This window comes from Gambusia affinis, linkage group LG20 (assembly GCF_019740435.1).
Source record: "Gambusia affinis linkage group LG20, SWU_Gaff_1.0, whole genome shotgun sequence".
In the NCBI taxonomy this organism is placed as follows: Eukaryota; Metazoa; Chordata; class Actinopteri; order Cyprinodontiformes; family Poeciliidae; genus Gambusia; species Gambusia affinis.
The window spans coordinates 12,675,106-12,698,147 of NC_057887.1; the positions used below are offsets into that span (position 1 = coordinate 12,675,106).

General features: G+C 37.2%; 1 protein-coding gene across 2 annotated transcripts in view; it reads left to right on the forward strand.

The window, feature by feature from the left end:
- The first annotated feature begins 350 nt into the window (after positions 1-350).
- The window catches only part of ttyh2 (tweety family member 2), a 51,895-nt gene continuing 29,203 nt past the window's right edge, over positions 351-23,042 (forward strand). Inside the window, exons 1-2 of one of the 2 annotated variants that reach the window (XM_044101795.1) lie at positions 351-896; positions 18,808-18,980. In XM_044101795.1, the coding sequence (XP_043957730.1) occupies positions 768-896; positions 18,808-18,980 (302 nt within the window). In that variant the 5' untranslated portion in view covers positions 351-767. The remainder of the gene's footprint in view (positions 897-18,807; positions 18,981-23,042) is intronic. The other variant, XM_044101796.1, reaches the window with a different exon arrangement.

Genomic DNA, 23,042 nt, shown 5'->3' on the forward strand with positions numbered 1-23,042 from the left:
CTACTAGCAGCTTGTGTTCCTGTAAATATTGCACAATCTTAGAAACAAGTTAATTCATTCTATCTTTTTCTACACTTGATTAATTTTTATAAACTGCCAAATTCCACTGAAACCATAGCTTTCTGGAGGCGCCTCTCCTTGCAAGTAAATCAATTGACCGCTAGATGGCAGTGTAGATATTAAATCCACATAAACAAATAAAGCGACCATAACGGCACAAACTAATCCATAATAGTCTAATAACCGTTTAGCCGTGGGTTTAATATATAGTTATTTCTAGACATCAGGTCTATAACTCCTCTTGCAGAGACTGAGATCTGCGCGCTCCCGTGTCGCTTCTTGTCCCTCACTATCAGTGCGCGCTCCCGTTGCTGACAGTGCTGTTTGGAGCAGCTGTCGGTCGGATAGTGTGTGAAGATCCTCGGACACGGAGACATGAGTGCAGAGTGACTGGATTCTTTTGAAAGGAAAATAATAATAAAAAAATCCTCCCCGGGCTTCAGTTTACGTCACCCCTGCCGCCTGAGCTGGATTTGTATTTCAGCCCATGTTTTCTTTATTCCTCTTTCTTTAGGCTGGAGTTGCTGGTTAAACTGAGCATGCTTATATCGTTGTCTTTGTTTCATGTGAGACTTGATTAAGATCTCGGGGCTGCAGACCAGACCGCCCGCTTCAAGGATTGAGAGAGAGGCTAATCATCCAGGCTGCAGCCCAACTTTTTTTTTTTTTTCTTTTTTTTTTTTTTTTATTCCCAGTCCGGTTCAGGGATGTCTTTGACTCGAGTGGATTACATTGCGCCCTGGTGGACTTACTGGCTTCACAATTTCCCCCACATCAACCTTAGATTTCAGCCCACTGACAAGAGCTTCCAGCCGGAAGATGAGAACTACCAGCAGGTCAGTAGAGCAAAGATGAGATACAAGTGCGACTCAAAATATCGGTTGTGGGCATATCCTTGGGATTACGCTGTGAGTGGGGTACACAACTCTTGAGTTTATAGGAGATTGTTATTTGATATAGAAAATTCTTAGATTTTTCTTACCGCTAACTTGTCTACGTTGTTAACCACAAACTCCTTAGTATTTTATAGGTATTTAATGTGACTGTCTAATAGAAGAGTGTCTGATTAAACAATGGAAAGTAATTGATACCAGGTTCTCAGTCTGAAAGTTGTGACATTTCCATCCAGTGCCTGTAGACCATCGTTTTCAAGTCTTACCTTGGATTTTCAGCCTCAGTAAGGTCTGAACTTTGACTGGACCATTTTAACACTTGAAGTGTCTTTGATTTGAAGCATTCAGTTTTAACCCTGCCCAGCTTGTTTGTCCCTGTTAAATTCCAGTGTTCCCATAACATGATGCTACTACCATGTCTTGCTGTGGGGGTGTTGGGTTCATTGTGTTGGTTTTCCACCACTCGTATAATCCATCATGTAGACCAGGGGTGGGCACTCCTGGTCCTGGATGGCTGGTGTCCTGCAACTCTTAGATGTCTCCCAGGTACATCACACCTGAATCCAATAACTGAATCACCTCCCAAGTGCAGTCAAGTTCTCCAGAGTCCTGCTAATACTGTCATTATTTGACTTAGAAGCAGAGATACATCTAAAAGTTGCAGGAGACTAGCCCTCAAGGACCAGGAGTGCCCACCCAAGACTTAAAAGTTAAGTCTTGGTCTACTAAGGTGACTTTTTCACCTTTTGTGGGTCCTATAACTTATTGCAAACCTCAAACAACATTTCTTGAAGCTATTTAGTTGATTTGTGGAGTAATCAATTAACAGTTGCCATGTGAACAAATTCTTCCACCTGATAATTGGATGATTAATTAAACAAGTTTGAATGAGAATCCTATTGTGCTCCTGTAGCTGCCTAATGTTCCTTTTTGAGTATGCAGGTATAGATTAAACTTACCTTTAATAACTGTAAAATTTCCCCCCAAAGTCTCTGAACTTCTAGTATTCACATGAGGTAATCATCAAAGAGAGTGAATAATTTATTTTGTGATATAGATCTAAAAACTGGTAATAAATTATGAGCTGCAAGCTTTGTGATCTCTCTTAAAGACCTTCTTATGGCATTTCACCACCAAAGAGCATTAAGCCATACTTGTGGGAAATGCTACCGTGGGAGTTAAACTGATTCCCATCTCCACACGCCGTAGCAAGAATATTTCACACGCCCTTTATGTGGACTGGGATTGATTTTTGGATGACTAAAGCTCAAACCATGAACATTTTTAGTCCCATGAATATTTAAATATATCGCTCTTTAATTTTCTTAAGGTTACAGCCCAGCTTCCCTTAGTGTGAGTAGTTTCATACCGCTGAGAATAAATGACATTTAAGGTGATTTCTGCAGAACATTGACTCAGGAGTCTCCTGAACTCAGGTTTTGTGGTCTTCCAATATTCAGACATGTTCTTTTTCAAATAGGTTCAAGGTTCCACATTTTAAATTAAAATGTATTTTCACGGAAATTAAAAAATAAACTGCACCAACTTAATTATAGTCTGCATGACAAAGCCACAGGAAATCAGCTCCTTACTCATCAACGTCCTAAACCCACATGTTCTGACACTATCGAGGCAGAACAGACTGCTTATATTTAATCACTGGTGATGTAAGGTGAGCCCTTTGCAGTGTGGGAAACAAATATGTGGATTACATTTTGTACCAGACCAAAAAGTAGAATGAAAGAGGACTTTGTAATTCAGGAAGTGAGTTTGCTTTAATTAACAAAATGTTGAACTCATAACTTTCAGAGCTTAGTGGATGAGCTGAATTGGAAACCCTCTTTATGTATTGGCCATTCTTCTAGTTTCTGTGTGTAATGTTTGAACTATAATCTTGAATAGAAGACAACCCAGACTGACTCCACAAAGCAGGCCTTTACTGGACATTCCAGTCTCACACTCTGCAATGAATCTCTTACTCTTAACTCAGTGTTGGACATTATGTCTTAGAATTTTCTTTTTTTTTTAACTATAATACTCAAATTCTTTTCATGTACTTTGTCACTGATAACTTTGAGATGAACCTGTATAACTTTGATGTTTGATGTTTTGAGTCTTTTCTTTTAAACTGCACTTTGAGTCCTGAATAGCAAACATAATGCTATTGTTTCTCCTGTTTAGCTGCAGTTTCGTTCATTTTAAAATAAAGACTTTAGGTTGTCACAGCTGTGTTATTTTAGTGTTGTAGTAAGAAGAATTTCCAAATGTTTGCGTACTGAATTTGTGTTTTCCCACAAACTTATTGGGTTTAATGTCTGTTGCTCAGTAGCTTTGATTTAAAGCACTAAAACAATGTTTTACCATCAGTCGGGACCTAATATTTATTCGGTCTTATTAGGAATTGCAATGATTTATTTTCTGTTCTTCTCATATAAGCTCATCCAAATAGGATTTGTGTTTCTTTTGGTGTTTGGGAAGTTACAGAATGAGACAGAGAAAGGAAACATGTTTTTTTATCTTCTCTTACTGTTAGTTTCAATTCTCGGATCCTCTGAGACGTGGACTCATGCCCATGGGGTGTAGGTGGGAAGGATGGTGTGTCTCAGCAGGTGAAAATTACTTCTTCTTTGTGAAAGAAAATGCCATCCAAGTGCAGTCAGTCACTTGCTTGGTGGGAAACCCCCAACTACTGTCTTTTCAAAGTCTATTTCACTTTCCTTCCCATTAAAGCAAACTGGCTTCATGTATCCATTTACCCATCTACATCTTAACTGTAGTTTCAGCTTTCAACCTCCTGAGGGTTACAATAAAATTTTAGTACAAGGCAATTTATGTACATGGGACATTTTCAGCAACAGGGAAATCCAAAGAGCTTATTATGATTAAAACAAAAATATAAAAAGCAAATGAGACAAAACAATATTGGAGTGCAAAGTAAAAGAAAACCATTACAGGTAGAAATGCCCTCTACAGTCTGTGACGTTGCTGTTGTTCTTAATCAAAGGCAACTTTCAAAGTCTATTCTCTGAATCATGGGGAGCCAGTGTACAGACTTTAGAACTGGCATTATGTGCTCTACTCTCCTAGTTTTAGTGAGAACACAAGCAGCAGCACTCTGGATCAGCTGCCACAGTCTGACCTTTTATGCAGGCCTGTGAAAACACTGTTGCAGGGATCAATTTGACTGAAGATAAACTTATGGATGAGTTTCTCTAGATCTTATTGGAACAACAGTCCTTTAATACTTGAAATGTTCATTAGGTGACATAGGGAGGACTTTGTAATTGTCTTTATGTGCCTCTGAAAGTTCAGGTCTTTGTCCATCACTATACACAATTTCTTTCTGTTCAGCTGAAGAACGCTATTGCACATCCAGTCATTGATTTGTTCTCTGCATCTGCTCAGAATTTTAATGCGCTCATATTCACCTGGTGACATTGTAGTCTAGCGCTGCGTACCATCTGCATGGTAACTTATCTTATTAGTCGTAATTATCCGAGCTAGCAGGAGCATGTAGATATTAAATAAATTGAGCCCCAGTCGCTTCAATGATATATCATGGACTACAGTGTCAAATGCTGTGCTAAATGTCATGCAGAAGCAACACTGTGGTTCTTTCGCAGTCTGTATTTATGTGAATGTCATTAAACACTTTGGCAAGGGCAGTCTACGTACTCTGGTGAGCACAAAAACCAGACCAAAAGACATCAAAGCGGTTGATCACTGTTAGAAAGCTTTTTAAAGCACTTTTCTGATAAATGGAAGTTTAGAGATTGGCTTGTAATTTAGCAATAGTGCTAAATAGAAGGTTGAAGTTCATATAAATTTCAATAAGGTTAAGGAATGATACAAACCAACCAAATGATAGGTAAATATCCCAAATATTTAATATAAAAATGAAAAATGTTACTACCATTTGTATTCAGGCCTCTTTCCAGTGATACTTGTAAATAAAATCCAGTAGAACAAATTGGCTTAAAGGATCACCTATTTACTGTTTAATATTCTTAATATTGAACATTTATGTAAGTATACATACAGCTGTACTGAATAGGCCTCGGAGATTTGACAAAGTGCAATTCACCCAACCTGACAAGCTAAACAGACAAGAAGCAAGGAGACTTGTAGTAACTTTGGGAGAGCATCATGTTCTTTGCAAATTTAGCTTTTATTAACCCCACATCACCTAAACACACCATGCCCCCAAAACACTGGTGGAGTCAACATTGTGAGGTGGGAACATTTTCTTTAGCAGAACTGGTTAGAATTGAATTAAAAATGGATGGAGATGAGCTGCTTACAAATGCTCTTTAAATGTGAATTAGTTTCAGCTTTTTGCAAAAGGTAATAGAGACAAACTTTGTAACACTTATGGCTGTAAGTGAAACAAAATTTTGTTCTGCAAAGTATTTACTCAGTTGGAACTGAATACAAACACATGCCATAAGCTTCCAGATCATTATTTGCGAAAAAAGTTTGAAACCCATGCATAAATACCTTCTACCCCACAGACCTTCTTTCTGTTATTTGATCACGAAAAATTCCTGTGCCATACATGTCAAACTGTTTTGTTTTCATGATCTGACTTGTATCTTGTTTTTATGGTGTTCATACCACTTTTCCATTTTTTCCCTGAAGTGACTGACTGTAGCCCAGATGAGTTTCTGCATTGTTTATTGGTAAAGAATTCTGTGTAATGGAGCCACATGTGAGCCTCAACTGACTCGTCTAATGTTGAGCTCATCCTATTGTACAAAAACTGCTGAGTGGAGGTTTGTTTGGCTGCCTCTGCGGATCGTATTGAGGAACTTGGCAATGGCTACAGCCCAGGACACATGCTCTGTCAGAGGAATTGTAATTGGCCAATTGTAACGTTGGCAAAAAGTTCTGTCTTGGCTTCTTTCCATGAAATTTGAAGGAATTTCAGAGGTTGGGGTCCTCTACTGTTCTTTGTCTGAGTTTCTGTGTGCATGTGTGTGTGGTAGCTGGTTTTTACTCATCCAGTCAGTGTTGTCAGTAACATCTGCCTGAAAGTTTTCTCTAATTTCTGTCTTCTGACAATAATCAGGGTATTCCCATTTTATCTAGTAGTTATATATGTAGGGGAATTTTATCCTGCTGACTTCTGAATAAAAAGCTGAAACCACTCTCGTAGATCTCACAGGAACTTCTGTATTAAGGGATTACTTATTGTTCTCGAAGGTGTAAGCTTGGTTACTTAAGAAAAACCTAAATCCTGTTCCGTGATGGTAAATGTTTAGTGACAATTCCATGTTATTTTCAGTCCCTCTCCACCAGATCTGTCAGATGTAGAAATATATTTTTCTGCTCCATCATTCCTGTTGCTGAAGCCTTGAGAATAGATGGAGGACAAAAACTGAAAAAAGCTTGTCCAAAAATAAAGATAGAGGACAAAAACTGAAAAAAGCTTGTCCAAAATAGGACATAGGCCTAGTTTATTCTGTATCTATTGTGAGTGTGTTGAGGCAGACATCATGTGTAGGTCAGAAGGTCTGTGTCCATCTGACTTCTCCTTTTTCTCTCCACTTCCTGCTTTGTGAATCTGACATGCACAGACATCATGAGTCTCCTTTATAGTATTTTAGTACTTTGTAAAACAAACATAATTCGTGATCATAACGTTTAGCTAAAATTTGGAGTCTAGGAGAAAGAAATTAAGTGGACACATAAACATAAAACGCATAAAACTTGGAAAGACTGCTGATGGGTAAAATGAACTAACTGATTCTGCTTGAAATAATCTTTCATCTTCCGTCGAGTTTGCCTCACAGAATGTAGAGTTTCACATTTATCTAATTCTGATATTTCCTTGTAATATTAATAAATTCACTGTAATGGAAACGTCTGACTTAGTGCCGGAGCAGGTCTTCCTTATATGTTTTAATGTTGACGTGTTTAAAACTGCAGTATGTAGAGAAAATCATACTGGAATGCCTATTATTGTGGTAATTTACTTTTCATTATCTAAGTAGAGGAGTGCATACTTTAACTTGTTGATGACTTTAAAAAGGTAAGTAGTGTGCAGAAGTTAATCAGACTGTAACAAGCGCAGTGGCCCCACCCTGCTCCACTTGTGGCGAAAGAATCCTGTCAGTCACACACCAATGATTTACACTAGATTTACCCTCTGGTTACAACAACCAAAACGATGGAGGTGGAACACGCTAAGAAAAAGCTAAAAAACGAGACGTTACACTGATTACTTAAATTGTGGTCTAAAAACAAAAGTAGTGACATCTTAATAAAAGAATATCTTGGGTTTACTTTGGGCTCGGGTCTATAATTAAAGTTAATTAGATTGGCCAGATCAGGCTCGGACAGAATAGCAATGGAATCCGACCAGGTTGGGTTGGATTTTTTTAGGCCAGATCTAAACTCTAAGGAGAACAACCCCAAAAATATGTACAGCCAGAACTGCAATGTAATGACAAAAAATACAATTGTATTTGTGTGAAAATAACTTAATCAAAGTGTAATGTTCACCTCTGACATGTCTCTACAGAATGTCTCTCTTGTTAGATAATGCAGCTTTTAAGGATGTGAAATAAATAAATAACACACAGACATAAAGTACTATTCAATTACAGGAGCAAACACTCTCTTTATATGCTTGATTATTCTACCTCATGTGATTTTTCTGTAGTAATTTTCTGAAGAAAGCAGCCCAGTTGTGTGCATCCAGACTGTCTGGATTCCAGACCTTTAGTCCTTTTTCTTTCACTTTTGTGTTTTTTATGTCCAGATCATCATTCCCTTCACCCTTTCCTTCCTCAACCTATTTAAATGGTTTCATCAGAGCCATTGTAGGCCATAAGAAAACTGGCATGAATTTAGAGGGTCATTTCTTTTAAATGTTTATTTTAAATCATTATCTTTATTGAGAAAATGTGACTCTCAAGATTATAGTTTGATTTAGCAACTAAATGCACTAATCGTACGGTTGGGGTATTTTTCCTGAGCTCGTGACGACAAATGGAAAATTATTTGTGCCAACAGCTAAAAATCTATTATCTTTTCAGCTATCAGAGCCTCCCTAATTGCATTGGAAATTTACCAACTCTTATAGCCTCTTCCACAAGAAAATCAATCTTAAATCTGTCACTTCTGATTCCCATGCTCCTTGTCCCACCTCAGCCTCCCTCTGCGTGCATTGATGACTATGTAACTCTTTGTTAAATCAGTGATTCACTTCTGCTGAGCCTCTCCAGATTTTTTCTTTCTCTTCCTGTTCCAGTCATACATGCATACAGAAAGAATTCATGGTTTTCCCCCTGGCTTTCCAGAAGGTCATTAACTCGTATCTGTCTCGATAGTACTTGAAGCCAGCTAGCACTGCTATTGGCTAGACTGGATAGCTCAATACTAATAAAGGGTTGTGCAACCTTCATGCTGATCTGACAACATTCAGTTAGTCTGTGTTAACACCACTCCATTGTTTGATGGTCAGCAATAATGGAGATTTTCATTTAACTTGTTTGGTGCTTTGGAATAGCTCAGGTCATTTAGAAATTAAAGCAGGTCAGATCAACAACATTCACCCATTATTCACAGCTTTGCAAATTAGGACAAGTGGATTGGTTTCAAGCAATCAAATTCCCCTCCAGTGTAAATAACAATGAAATATGCTCTTCCCTGGAAACTGGGGGGTTGGGTTTCCTTTGTTGTGGGGGGTGTAGCATCAGAATTATGACCCCTTGACTTCCCTGAGGGAAGGGTCTCGGGCTACAGCGTTAGGGAGGGTGTCCAGGAAAGAAAATTAATGGGCTTTGTGGCACTCCTGAAATGTCAAAGGAAGCATGGCCTTCAAGGAGAAGCAGAAAGGGGGTAAGTGTCAACAAGGTTTTTTGGAATAAAAAAATGCAGTTATATTTGAAGAAATTGGAAAATAATACCTTAGGTGGCTTATGAGGTTCCATTTCACTCCTTTTTTTATTTTATAACTTTAAACACGTAAGTTCTTGGCGCCTGTCTTCAGCACATTTTGCTTAATAGCTGGCAAAGTGTTGATGTTCCTCTGAATGTATTCTTCTTAGCTGCAGGCTGTTCAGATTCTAAAATGTTGTTCTAGATAAAGCTCTGAAAAAGAAAGAAAAACAGAAAGTGTGTCAAGAAAATATCCCCAACAAACAAACCACCAACACCTGCATGAACCATTTATACAAAACAGGATGGATCCACATTTTTTTTCATCAACTTCTGAACCTAAAATCTAAATATCCGGTTTGTTTGGCACAAAAACAAATCACATTCAAAGTCATGTGAATCCCACTTATTCCTCATGCAGGTTCTAATCCTTGAGAAACTCCTATGGAAAAGGGTGAGTCACTGTTTACATTCACAAGCAATTGAATAGGTGTGCCTAGTTAGGTGCCTGGTTCAGTGTTGTATACTGTGGTGAATTTCAAGCTTGAAGTCTATCAGAATTAAATCTGCATTACTAAGGAGTGCAGAAACATTTTTTTAGACATAGTAAAGATAAATGCTGCATCAGGACATCAAAAATTTAAATGGCAGGTTTCCTTATATTTGTCAAAAGTACCATTTATTAATTTAAAAGTATTCAAAGGAGAGTACCAAGCTCCTGCTTTTTCTGTATTTTAAGGTTTGAGCAGTCATCCACTGTCAAAGAAGATCATGTATTAAATCTGTAACAGAAATGAAAGCCCTAGCATGTCAGCTAATGGCCATTTAATACGACTGTTAAACTCCCAACAAACTGTCTGATTGAATTTGTTTCCATCCATCCCTGTTACGACTTGGCCATTTCTGGAACTCTGTGTTATGCTGGTTTTTAAATGACTTGGCGTCCATTCACCCCTAAGATTGTATGACAAATTCCAAGGAAGTTTTTATAGCGTCTTCTGTGTGCCGGCACAGTGGAGTGCACTATTCTGGAAAGGGTCCCGGTCCCTGGGGTATTCAATCAAGTGCAGCAGTGTGACCGAAAGTGGGGGAGCAAAACACTCAGCACAGGTGGGTTTGTTGAGATGTTGGTAGAGGAGGTTGCCTTGAGATTATTATTTGAAAAAGCCATCAGAAATCTTAATTAAGCCAGAGTCTGTGGAGGGAAGTTGATCATACAAACTTTTTGCACTGCATTAAAGAACGAAGAATGTTTGTGTAACCTTATGGGGATGTATTTCTCACAGAGTGAAATGAAAGTTTCTGCAGCCCACTGACTATGACATTTAAGGTGGGGTTTCCTCATTCCTCCATGTCATCTTCACTCAGTAACTGACCTGACACCCATTTAACCCCCTTCTTGTTGAAGAAATGTCACTGTCCATTCCAGCTACACACAGTCACACCCACACACAATATTTCTGCAGAAAGCGCTTGGAGACCTTCCCACCTACGCACAGCTGTCTGCCACCTGCTGTTGGTGGAAGACATTTTATGTCACTTAGTTTCCATTTAGCACATCTTTAAGTTTTTGGACTTCCTCTCATAGACAACTTCATCCTGCATTGGAGATGTACAGCAACAGATGGATGTACACTCACTATTTATCACTTATGTTTCTGAGTCATTTACTGTATCAGCTTGACATCGAAAGAATTTTTCCATCCACTCAGAAATAATAAATGAAATAATTATAGAAAAGTCAAACTTTTTTTTCAGAAGGAACAGTCTCTCTCCGTTGTTAAAAGTAAAATCCTCCTGTTATCTGACTGATGTATGAACAAAAACAATTAGAGCATTTTATTTAGTTCTACATTTTAACTTAAATTTTTTTGCATTGTTCAAAATGTAGGGGTTCCCCACATCACAAAAATATATTTTTTGCCAAATCATTTCAAAATAATCAGCATCTGTGATTAAAATGTACAGAGATGACATTTTTAATCATCTGTAGTCTATTCTACTATTGATTAGCCTGATTAGAATGGTTAGCATTATTATCTCCGTGTCTATTTGCTGTAAATAGACTTTCAAATGCCAACATTTCTTTTTCCAGCAAGTGTCATGATGGACATGGTATTGTCAAAAGAATGAAACAAAGCAACTTTGCTTTAAAATGTTCAGCTTTCTTTTATTTACTGGCTCCCCGTAGTTACATTTTTCTTTTAAAAATACTGTATGACTCATCTTTTGGATTCTTTCCTTTCACAATTTCAGTCACCAATTGATTTCCCTACTCTTCACAGTGGCACAGCGATGCAATCTTGATCTAAAAACACTTATTGAGGTCATGCTTTTAGTCTGTAATGCACAAATATGAAGCATTTTAAAATATTTTTCCACTAAATTCACAGTCCTTGTATAAAACCAGTCCAGGTTCTTCTGACTTTCACATCACACCCCTGAGTAATGCATTCCCTGGTTGTTTTCTGGAATCGACAATGAGGCACAATAACTTGTTTTGGAGCTGCTCATATTCAACTCAGTGTTGAATTTTGCATTTTTCTAAATCTTGAAGGTAACCAGAAGATTATATCTTAGTCCTTTCTCATACTCTCTGTTATTGAATAAGAGTGCCACAGAATAAATACTTAATCTGTAAAATGACCACAACTGTTTTCTTTACCAATAATGATTTACACCTTTTAAAGACTGATTTGCTGATGCTGGTTTAATTTTTAGGAAGTGTAATCTTGAGGCATGTCCTAATAAGGAATTTTTGTCTTAATAGTCAGAGTAATTGAAGAATCAGGATTTGATGATACAGAACCCAAGTTTGATATTTTATTATAACCAGTTCCAAGTAAATGCAATGAAATAACACTGCAGTTGTACTGTGATTGTTCCCTGCTAACTTACTAGTGACATAACAGTTACTATTTTATTTAGCTTAATCTCATGGGTTGATGTTTTGAAGTGTTTATTACTAACAATTCTGAGGTTTCTGCTCACAGCTATTGAAAACTTTTTTTCCCCCATTTATTTTAGGCTGGTAGTTGGACCAACTACCAGCTTAAACTACCAGCAATGTAGTAGTTGAACTCCTCCAAGTTCAATGCAGAAACTGAGATTGAACTTGGAGGAGTTTTTATTAATGAACGCAGAAAACGTACAGGATTTGAATGAGGAGAACAGAATATGGAGCATGTGGAGAGTAACAGGAGGAACTGGTAAAGAACAAAGAAAATAAGTGAGCTTATATACTGGAGGAAGAGTGGAGGATGGCACTCGATTTGGGTTATCATGGTATGTGAAACAACTGAGGAAGGAGCAAACCGAATAAGAGAGACTGAGGGAAAGAGACTAATTAATACAGAGGGAACAGAACTTGACACAAAAAAGAACAACAATCCAAGGGAAAAAGACTAAAACTAACATAAAAGAAGAAACCAAAATGCACAGGAAAAAAAAGCTCAAGTTTAAAGTAAGAATCAATACACAAAGAAATGGATCAAGACCAAATAATTTTAACAAGCACAAAGAAGTTGAGTAAATACAGCAAGCTCTTCCAAACATAATCATGAAGAGGGAAGAGGAACAAAAAAAACACAAATGTTGAAAACCAAAGCACCCAAAGATTATAACATTGAAAAGTATGCTTAATGATAAGTATGTTTAATACCAGCTTAAAGCTTTTTTTCAGGAGGTAATTATAATCTTACAGATGAGCCTCATTAGAATGTGTATTCCAATTTACTGAGATCTACCTGCAAGTCAGGTTCTGGAATGCTATAAATAATACAGATTATATCTGAACAACAACAACAACAAAAAAAAAATCCAACTAAAAAAAGCATTGTGTTTTCAGAGCAGTACATGGTGTAGCAGAACAGCATGCGCCAATAATACAAAGGCTCTTAGGTTTTGATGGAACCTGGGGTGGTTTGATTCTCAATCTTCCTGAATACGTTCTCTTTTTGTCTTTTTGCCTATTTCCTGTCTGATTGCCGTTGGTAAAGGGCACTCATGCCACAAAATATTTAAAACTCATCATGGCTTCTTGATGACCAGTTTTTGTTTATTTTTTTTTTTAATTATTATTTGGGGGGCGTGGGGGTTGGGAGTCACACATACAGACTCCCTTCCTCATGACTTCCATTCATGGTGAATTACATCTGTAAAGTAATATTTGTGTGAAGCAACACTAATGTCTTCCTTTATGTGTTAAAATTGTTTAATCCTCTGTTAATTTTGTTGGATCATTGTAGCGTAATACAATTAGTTTTTTTCTGCTGCAAAAGGTCATGCATTATTCATGTTAGATGCAGTGGTGACATTTCATCTGTGTATCTGATGCGTGTCTGTGTATAAGAGAGGAATCACTGGTAAAGAGAAAAACAAAGTGAACACAGTATCAGTGGCAGCAATAGCTCTGCTCATAACCTAAACCTGGAAAGAAGCGCAACACAAGAAATCGGACCAGAGTATTTTCTGTAAGAAAGAAAGACAGAAATTCTACACTTTTCAATTTGATTTGAACACTCAAAAAGATAAAACTGAGAGATTTTCTTTTAACTTGGTTAGTCTCACTTGTACCCAAAGCTGAATTTATGATGTTATGTGTTTTAAGTGGTAGCCTGCTTTAACATCAGACACGATTCTGGAGAAAATATTGTTCCCTTTTTGGAATCCCCTTAGATATTTTATTCATCCTCTGAATTCACATCGTTCTTTAGTTTAATGTTAAAATGTCTGTACAGAAGATGTGCAGATGGTATTGCAAATTTACCACTTAGCGTTGATTTTAGGTGTCTAACTGGTTAATGGTTAAGTTGAAAACATCTAGATAGAAACTATAATATAAATATTAAACAAATATTACATTAAATAAATGTTAGATGAATAGATGTAAAGGAAACTTAGTTCAGAATATTTATCAAACAAATAGATTTATGCTTTATTGTTACCCAAATTTTTCTTTTAGCATATGCATGTAGGACGTTTCAGTAATGGTTCTGGTACTTTAGGAGAAAATAGATGGCCAAGTGCTTCAGATGTGTGTTTATGAATGCGTTAGTTTTTGCCATATTTTAAAGATGTCATTGTATTAGGCCATTATAGGATCACCATCCCATCTGTGCCATCACTCTCTCGCTGGCTTTCATCGTACCTCTGATGTGCCTTTGGGGATTTTAAATGTCCTCTGGGTTCTTTTCTGACCCGGGTCAGTGTTAGCTCATTATGTCTCAGCCTTTGTCTTGTTGGTGTGTATGTTAGTTTGTATGTTTTTCTAGTTTTCTTTTCCTTTCTTCAGAGTATTTTGCACACTGGTTAGTTTTGCTTCACACACATTAGTTCATACAAACACTGATTTTCCATTCACTTTGACAGACTGCCCAACAAATCATATTTTTGACAGAATTTATTCTCATTTTCCTTTCAAAAACTTAACATTACTTGAGTTTTGTCCATTTAATTTTTACTTTGATCTTATGAGACAGAACCCCACAGAATACATAGTTGTGAAGTGGAAGCAAAAGGACACATGATCTTTAAAATATTTCAAGAAAGGGCTGAGAACTGTGTCATGCAGTTAGATCCCTCTCATCAGCTCTGATCAACTTCCTTGTTCCTGCTGAAAACAAAATATGATGTCTCCCATATGTTTTTGGTATGTAAATACAATTATTTTGAGTGCTAAATCCTAGTCTGTTCAACATGTTGTTTGGACAACAACAGGTTCTCCCAGCTGAGCTGCTTATTATCCATAATTGACTTCTTTGATTAGTTTTTCTGGCCTGGACGTTTATGGACAGCCATGTGCTGGTAGGTTTGCAATTTTGCCATTCTCTTTCTATTTCTGGAAAGAGTCGACTCCATTTACTAATTAGGAGACTTCTGAATATTTTAGTGAGGGAAGGCATCGTAAGGGCGACTGGTACAAACGGATGCCACAATTCAGAGTTGTGGCATCCGTTTTGAAAACTATTTTTCAATTTGCTTCCATTTCAATTTGTCAATTGAGTTGTAAAAATTTATCAATGCCAAATAAAGGTCATGCAGAGATCACATGAGTTTGTAAAGGATGGATTAAAGAAAACTTTTGATAACTATATGTCAAGTGTTATATTTTTAAAATGAGTCTGTTAGTCATCATTGCATAAGGTAACATGGTGACCATGTCTTGTCATGTGCTTTTAATTAAATTTTTTTCATTTTCCTCTGTGTTTTAAGAAAATTATAATATTATGCAATGTTTCACCCTCCGGGCAAAGTCCCTAAATCAGGATTGAAATGATAGAGAAACTGGGCCGAGCACTAGGAGAATCAGTGTGTTTCAGGTAGCTATTTAGATGATTTAGCTACGTCTCTTTGCATCATAAATACACATCCCCCACGCGCCCTGCCGTGTCTTTGTCTAACTTGCATCGGTTCTTTCTTTTCTTCAATCTATCTTCTGCCTCACCATTCAACCTCATTTTTAGCATGAGTTACACACATAATCCCTCCCCCAGTAATTATGTCACCACCGCCTTTGTGCTCATCTGTCCCTTCTACTGAGGCTGCCCAGATCTCAGAGACCGCTCAGCTAGGTCTTCCTTCCTGTCTTTCCTGTGTTGTTGCCTCCAGCCTTTTGCATACCCCAACCCCCCCTTGTCTGCTGAGACTGCAACGAGGAAACAAAGAGGAAGAGGACAGTAGAGCCTCTTAAATTAACAGCGTAAATGATAAAAGCAGAGGTGATAATGTCTATGGCAACAATGAGACACTGCTCGTTCCAACCTGATGTAGCAGTTAGTTGTCTGACCTGCAAGTTTCGTCTGACCATAGAGGAAATTAATGCAAATTTCAAATTTTCTTATACAAATTCCTTACTTTTTCTGACTCGAATTAACAGAGGTCTTTATTCATTTTGTTATCTTTTGTGAGCAAATTCTAAAGTTTATTGTTGGATATTTCCATATTTTTGTCAATCTCATGGATGGATGCAACATTTAGACAATGGAAAAGAGAATACAACTAGAAAATACCAATGTGTTCTCTTTATAAATACGTTTATCTTTCACATGTTATCCTGTGTTTATCAGTATTCTCTACTTTTTTCAAAATGTTTGAGATTGTGCAGAATCCTCGTTTGCTCTCTGCTCTGTAAAATATAAATGGTGGGTCTTTTTGTACTTAATGGATCGATGGAGTACTGGTTGGAAGCTATGAAAACACATTTGTATTTTCCAGTGCTTTTGTGTGCAAGTGCATGTGTTTGACCATGTGCAGTCACTATGTGCATCCTGAATGGGCTTTCCATAATTCAGAAGCTATTATTTTAACTCTGGACTACAGAGTTAAAATAATCTTTCATCATTCCAAACTGAATCCAGACCCAGACAAATGATGAGATGGGGAGCTTCTGTTTTTATTTTTTTCTTTCTCACCTTGGTAGACTGTGACATCCACCTGTCTGTCTGAGAATAGTACTTCATTCACTCTCTACTTGCTTTAAACAGAGACGCAACTGAAGCTAATTTGTATAGTTTTTTTATGGGATTCTGCGTGGTACATGGAAACTGTTAAAATCTTCTAAAGCTTTTATTCTCCAAGTTATTAAAGAATCAACTAAAATGCCATTAGCAACACTCAAAGTTGATCAGAAAATTCATCCCCACTTTTACCGTTATTACCATAATAAGGATATAGCCATAGGACAGCCACCTGGTGCCCTGTTTCCAGAACATTTTCAAAAGCATTTTTCTTTGTGTATCCCAAAAAAATGTGTTTACATAGACGTGGAAAGAGAACGCTCCATGTGAAGATGAAAATGAAATGATGTGGTGCCTAAAGGAGGTGTTCAACTGTAAAGGACGGGATAAAACTTTGTGAGCTTACTAGCCTGGCCATTGCCTTCATGCAACTCTGCTTGAAAAAAATTCTTGCTTCCACCACAGTCTGGGCTTTCTCCCCTTAACTCTAATTCTGTTTCTCCGATTCTGTTTCTCTGATTCACTCCGATGAATTTTCTGCCAGACCAATCAGCAAACAGATGGTGAAGTTGTGAACAAAGACGCTGACTTTCTTCGTTCTTTTAGCATTGTAGTCTGCCTGTAGTTTTAGCAATGGCAGCAGAGGAAGTGAACAAAGTCATTCAGTCCATGCTGGCCACACTTCCAAATTTTGGATTAAGATTAACAGCAGTCTCATTCCACTTGGTCCTTCTCTCTTCACAAATGTAAGCAGTTAGGTAACATTTAAAACTTCAACTGAGTCCGCACCTCCAGGAAATAATTGTTTCTCAATAGCCGCGAGCCCAGGCTCTCTGTACGAAGCAAATAGCGTAGGATAAGGGGCTGGTTTTTACCAGGCTATGAGCTCAACCATCCACAGGTGTGTTTTTGTAACAATTTGCTTGTACACAGGTGCCCATGTGATCTGACGCATGTAATCCATGCATCTTCGCTAGCAACATAAATATTGCACAATGAACATAATTTTTTATTGTGAGTTTTAGAAACACTGAAACAAATCTGAAGAGATACAGATGACTCAACACTGAGGACTGCCATTGTTGTTGAGTTTGGGTGAAAACCAGGCCTGCGTGTGCAAGCCCAAGATGACGTTTCCAAAACGTGTTCAGTGTGCATTTATTTAGACATGATTCGCATTGTGTTTCTAAAATGTTTCACTCTGGACTCCAGAGTGAAACATTTTCCAGAGTCTGGAGCCTGTTATCAGAGTTTTGCTTTATTGTCCAGTCAAAATTATGCTGTCATGTAAAAATAAGACCAAAAACACATATGTTTTACTGTCCTAGAGTTGTTGTATAAACAGGGCCTCTAGTAAATACAGAATTTCATAATATTGCATCCCTTTGCTCTATTCAGCTTCATCTCAAGCTAATAGACTAATTTCCTTGCTGTTTGGGGTTTAGCATTTAGAGGGCTTTTCTGTGTGGCTTAGGGAAGTTTACCTGCCACTTTGTAGAATTTGAAATAATCCGGCACGCTTTTATTCATGCATTCTAATCACACCACTTGGGATGCAGGAGACATGACATCACAGACAAAGAGCAGATGGCTCAGCATCACAAGGATTTCAGACAAGCTAGAAAGGAAGGGGAAGCGTTAAAGAAATAATACAAGAGCCTGAGCCTGAAGAAGCCCATCTGCTCACAGATGGATGGTGAATTCATTTGAGGCTGTTACAGTCTTGTTGCTATTTTTGTCGTTACACTGTTTTTCAGAAGGTGGGATGGGGGTTAATGGTGACATGAGGAGAGAAGTGAAAGTAAAGGGAGGCTTCTGTTTTCCAGCTGGAGACAGGCAAGCAGAATGCTTGTGGCTTTGTTGCCAGCACTGCCACTGACAAAATCACAATTTATTGCCTTCATGTGGTTTATTGTTAAATAATGGTAGCCACTCTGCAGAGAAAGTGTTTCATTTGAAGCCCTAGAGCGCTGGTTCAAATAAACAGTGTAAATCTTTTTTTTGGGGGGGGGAGGCTGTCGAGTGGCACAGTGCCATTCTCTAAAGCTTGATCTTGAACCGAATACACTTCTGCCCTTCTCAAAGCTAAATTTATTTTTTAAGTAATAGGGTGAAGTTTTGTTTGTATTTTATAATGCAAACATGTTGGTAGAGAACAGCAAAGTGGATGTTTTGGTGTTCTATACAAACAAGCAAATTTACCATTTTAAATTCTAAAGATAATTAACGACTGAACTGTTTTGCTAAACTTCTTTTTTGATGCCTAAAACATTGTAAGCTTCAAATCAGACATGAATCCTCTAACTATAGAAATATCTTGACACATATTTGGGACTTTGTGAGCAATAAATACACATGATGGGCTGTATAATTTTGACATTCCATACATAAAATATGATTTTCCTGGGGAAAATTGCTCAAATAAATACATGAAAGTTCCTTGAATTGCAGAAGGACTCTCTCTGTTTACTTTTGATTGTAAAGCAAATAATCTCCTGTTTTGTCCCCTATAGTCCCTCATATTCCTGGGCTGTGTGGCAGCAGCAGGACTCGGCCTTAACCTCCTGTGTTTGGCCGTCTACCTGAGCTTTCTGTGCTGCTGTCGCAAAGACGAAGAAGAGGAAACCAAGAAGCCCAATTCCTGCTGCGTCACCTGGTCAGCTGTGTCTGCAGGTCTTATCACATGGTGAGAAAATCTGAGTGTGTTTGCATTTCTTGATTTATGTCAGTTTATGTGCTTTATTCTAATGCTTAAATTTCTCTTTTTAATTGTGCAAAAACTCAAAATTTAGGCCCACAATAAGGCAGTCAGCATCCTTTTTACTTTTTGATGAATTCAGTCTTTGATCTGCCTCTGCAAGTTCTCTTTGATCTGTAAGAACTGGTGAGATAAAATTTATCTGATAACCCTTACTCTTTGAACATTTTCATAAGACTTGGTTTTAACTTTTTAAAGTTTTATATATTCACAAAGAATACGCAAAAGAATGGAAGAATGCGTTTGTGTTTTATGGCATTTATAGATTAACAGACTCCAGTATTAGGGCTAAAGTATGGCCCCATTCATCTTTTATCAAACCTTCTGATTCCTTGGCATGAAACGTATCCCACAGATCTGCTGGCCATTTATTTTAATAAAAGTTGTAGAAGAAAATGATGTATTGTTTGTAGTGTGGGGATGTGGACGTTTGTACTTTCCATGCAGCAAAACAATCTTCGCCTATTTTCTAAACTATATGAAATAAATAGTGCAGACTACAACTAAAATGTGTCTAGAAAAGTGCTTTGATTTTTTTTTTTAAAAGATCTTATGTAGAGCATAACACAACAAGAATATCACACATTTCATATGTAAACATAAAAACAACTATAAACTATACTTTCTTTGTCATCCTTGGATGGACACTGATAATGGCTTCTGTTTAGTCTATAAGCTGCCAGTGAAATATTGCAATACGTTCAATGCATCTATCCTGTAGAAACCAGGGATAATCTTGTCTGAAAAAGTATGAGATATAAACTTCTTCTATGATCTGGATAGGGATGGAAAAATGAAAATGGTTCAGAATAATACTTATTCTTCCAAATACCACAATTTCCCAACTATAAGCTGCTATCCTTTCACACGGTTTGAACACTGTGATGCGGGTTTCAAAATGCTGGATTTCCAAGTGTTGAAGAGGATAGTACAAGCGAGAAAGCGGTATTATTATTGTGAGAGACGACGAAAAAACGACGAGGAAGTGCATGTGTGAGGCCAGGGATGCCTACAGAATATTTTCACAGGATACAAACAAAAACCATCACCGCACCTGACCCACACGAACACAACCACATCCCCAACGTGCATCATCGGCATGGCACACTAAACCAGCACAGTACATGCGCGCTATACACAAGGCACTTAGTAACAGCAACATTGCACCACTCACCTGACGGTCACTTTCTGACCTACACGAATATGGCACCTAAGAACATCTGACCCACATAAGGTCTAATGTACATAATGCAATGCAAGTACAAACCCACGTGTGTACTTGGATTCAATAAAATAGAACGTTATTCAAAAACCCATTTATTTTAGAAACTTTGTCACTGAGTGAAACACATTATACTGATTAATTAAACAGAGATGGATGTTTGAAAGCCTTTGTGTCAATTATAATGATTTTCCACTTAAAAGGAAAAATTACATTTAAAAGCAAAAATGTGGGCATAATGAAAAGTCTGTGATTTCAGCAAATCGAGCTTTTGCTGAGATCTAGAGCTAATGGCTAAGCTGGACTTTCCCCAACAAGTACAAGGAAATCAGGATGGCCAACATCATTGGGGTGATGTTGAGTAGGTCACTGGATCCAACTTCAGATTTTTGTTCTTATATTTGCAGCACAGATTAATGTTTATGTTTCTCTTAAACTTGGACTGTAACACTGGTAATAAAGTTTAAGGAACACTTGGACTGATTCTGCACCAACATCAGCAGACCGGCTGTCTTGGTAAGATGGGAGTGCTCAAAGTAGATAATTGAATTTATTACCAGGACTGAACCATGTGACGCTCATCAGCTGGTTGGAGATATTAAATTAAAACCCTAGAATTACAAGCACTGTGGGGTTTTAAGCTCATTGACAAACACAGTGGTGTGCGGCTGTGCAAAATATATTAAAACTCTCATCAGTGCTGGCTAAAGAGAAAAATATTGGGGAATTCTGTTTTTTTTTTTTGGTTTACATGTTTATCAATGTAAAGTTAAATATTTGAATTTTAAAAAATGCTCTTTAATATTGTGTAAACTGAATATGAAGAATCCAGACCACCCAGACATAACTTTTTGAAATATATTTGTATAAAAACACTATTAATACACTTAACTGACTGACACCATTTTTTTTCAGTGATTTCTGCCTTTAACAGTTTCATAGTGGCTGCAGCTCCTGCCAAGTGAACAAGCTTTCAATATGTGCATTTTATTTATTTCTGTTTGTTACTGAAAGTGTCCTAAATGTGTCACTCTCCTACTCTTCAGAGATGCATATTCTAAAAATCAAAATAAGAAGACTAAAAACAAATCCCAGAGTAAATCAAGACAAAATAAGTTGCTTGGAGACAAAATTCATGTTATTTGTAGTCTTAATTCATTGCCCCATGTCAGATTTTGTTGAAAGAATTGAGTTCTTGGCAAACTATGAATGTTTTCCCATGTTCTTGTGTTACTACATAACACTTTAATGTCCTTCTTTGGGATTTTATATTACAGAACTATAGAAAATGGTGCATTTTGTGAATTTCAAGAAAATTAGTACATGGTTTTTGAAAAAAAAAATAAAATAAATCACTTGTAAAAATCTAAAAATTGTTCAAGTCCATTTTGACAAAAATCCCTCAGAATTCACCTGATTGGATAATATTTCCCACTGTAGTTAAAATAAGCCTATATCAATCAAAGATATTAATAATAATACTCATGGTAAAAAAGGTAATAAGTTATAAACAACACATCCTCCACTGTTTTGTAGCATCTGTTCTTAACTGGGTGTAACGTCATATTGATCAGATTTCTTACTGAAGAATTTAAGGACGTTTTATGGAAAAACCACAGTCTAAAGCAGCTAAAATGAATAGACAATGAAACAATAGACCGAAACATTAAACCAAGGTGAGGTAGCTAAAACAAAGAAGCAAAACTCACTGTGAAGCTCTGTAGGGCCGAGATAAGCTCCACATTTAAGCAACCATTCCTTGTAGCTCTTATTCAAACGGACATATTGCTTTTCCTCAGGGGATTTAGGACAGTTTCTAATGGTATGTTTGTCTTGTCGTGAAAATAAAATGCATGTCTCTGCACCTCCAAACCTGAATTTGATTGATCATAGTATCAGCATAATTAAAAACGAACCCCCTGGAATTTGATGCAGATCTTGAGAACTTGATTAAAAGGGGAATGCCTCATCTGTCTTGGTTGAGGAACCTTGTGTATGCAATCATTATTAAAAACTGCTGAGGTCTCGAACTTAATTACCATGTCCTCTCCGCAGATGGAATATTTTTGAGGATTTTACTGAAAGAATACAGCTTTCATTATGTTTGAGGTGCTTTTGCTAATCTGTGCATACAGAATCTTGCAAATGTTGAGGTTTAAATTTAATCGGCGCTTGTTGGTATCTAGAACCAGTTAAGGACCTCTTGACTGAGGTTGTATCAGTAAAATGTTTAAAATCTGGTTTAAGTTAGAAATCTTTATCTGTTTCACAACCATTACACAATGTAGCTATAAAAAGTTGCCATTACTCTAATTTACAGTTAGAAACTTCAATTACTATTTATTGTTATTTAAAATGCGTTTTCTTGGCAAGACTTCATTTTGCAAATTACAGTAATTAAAGTCTGAGACCAAGAATGTTGGAAATCGACAGTCCTTCATCTAAATACCTACTCTCTCAAATAGAAGCAGCCCATGATGGATGTTGCTGCCAATTGTACTGGACCCCAAGCTTGACAGAAATTGTCTTCATGTAAATCCTACTAGTCCAGATGGTTTCTGTCTTTTCAGCCTTTATTTAATTCTTGACAGCTATTTTCTAATGATACGTTGAGATAAACAGTATGTGGAGAAAGTTTATTCACCTCTGAAATTTTACCTTTGGTATTACAGGTATTTTATTTCCCATTAATATGTCAAAAATATGTCACATTTGAATAGCAGCATCCTTCAAGGGCACATTTGAAGACTGATCACATAGAAGACTCA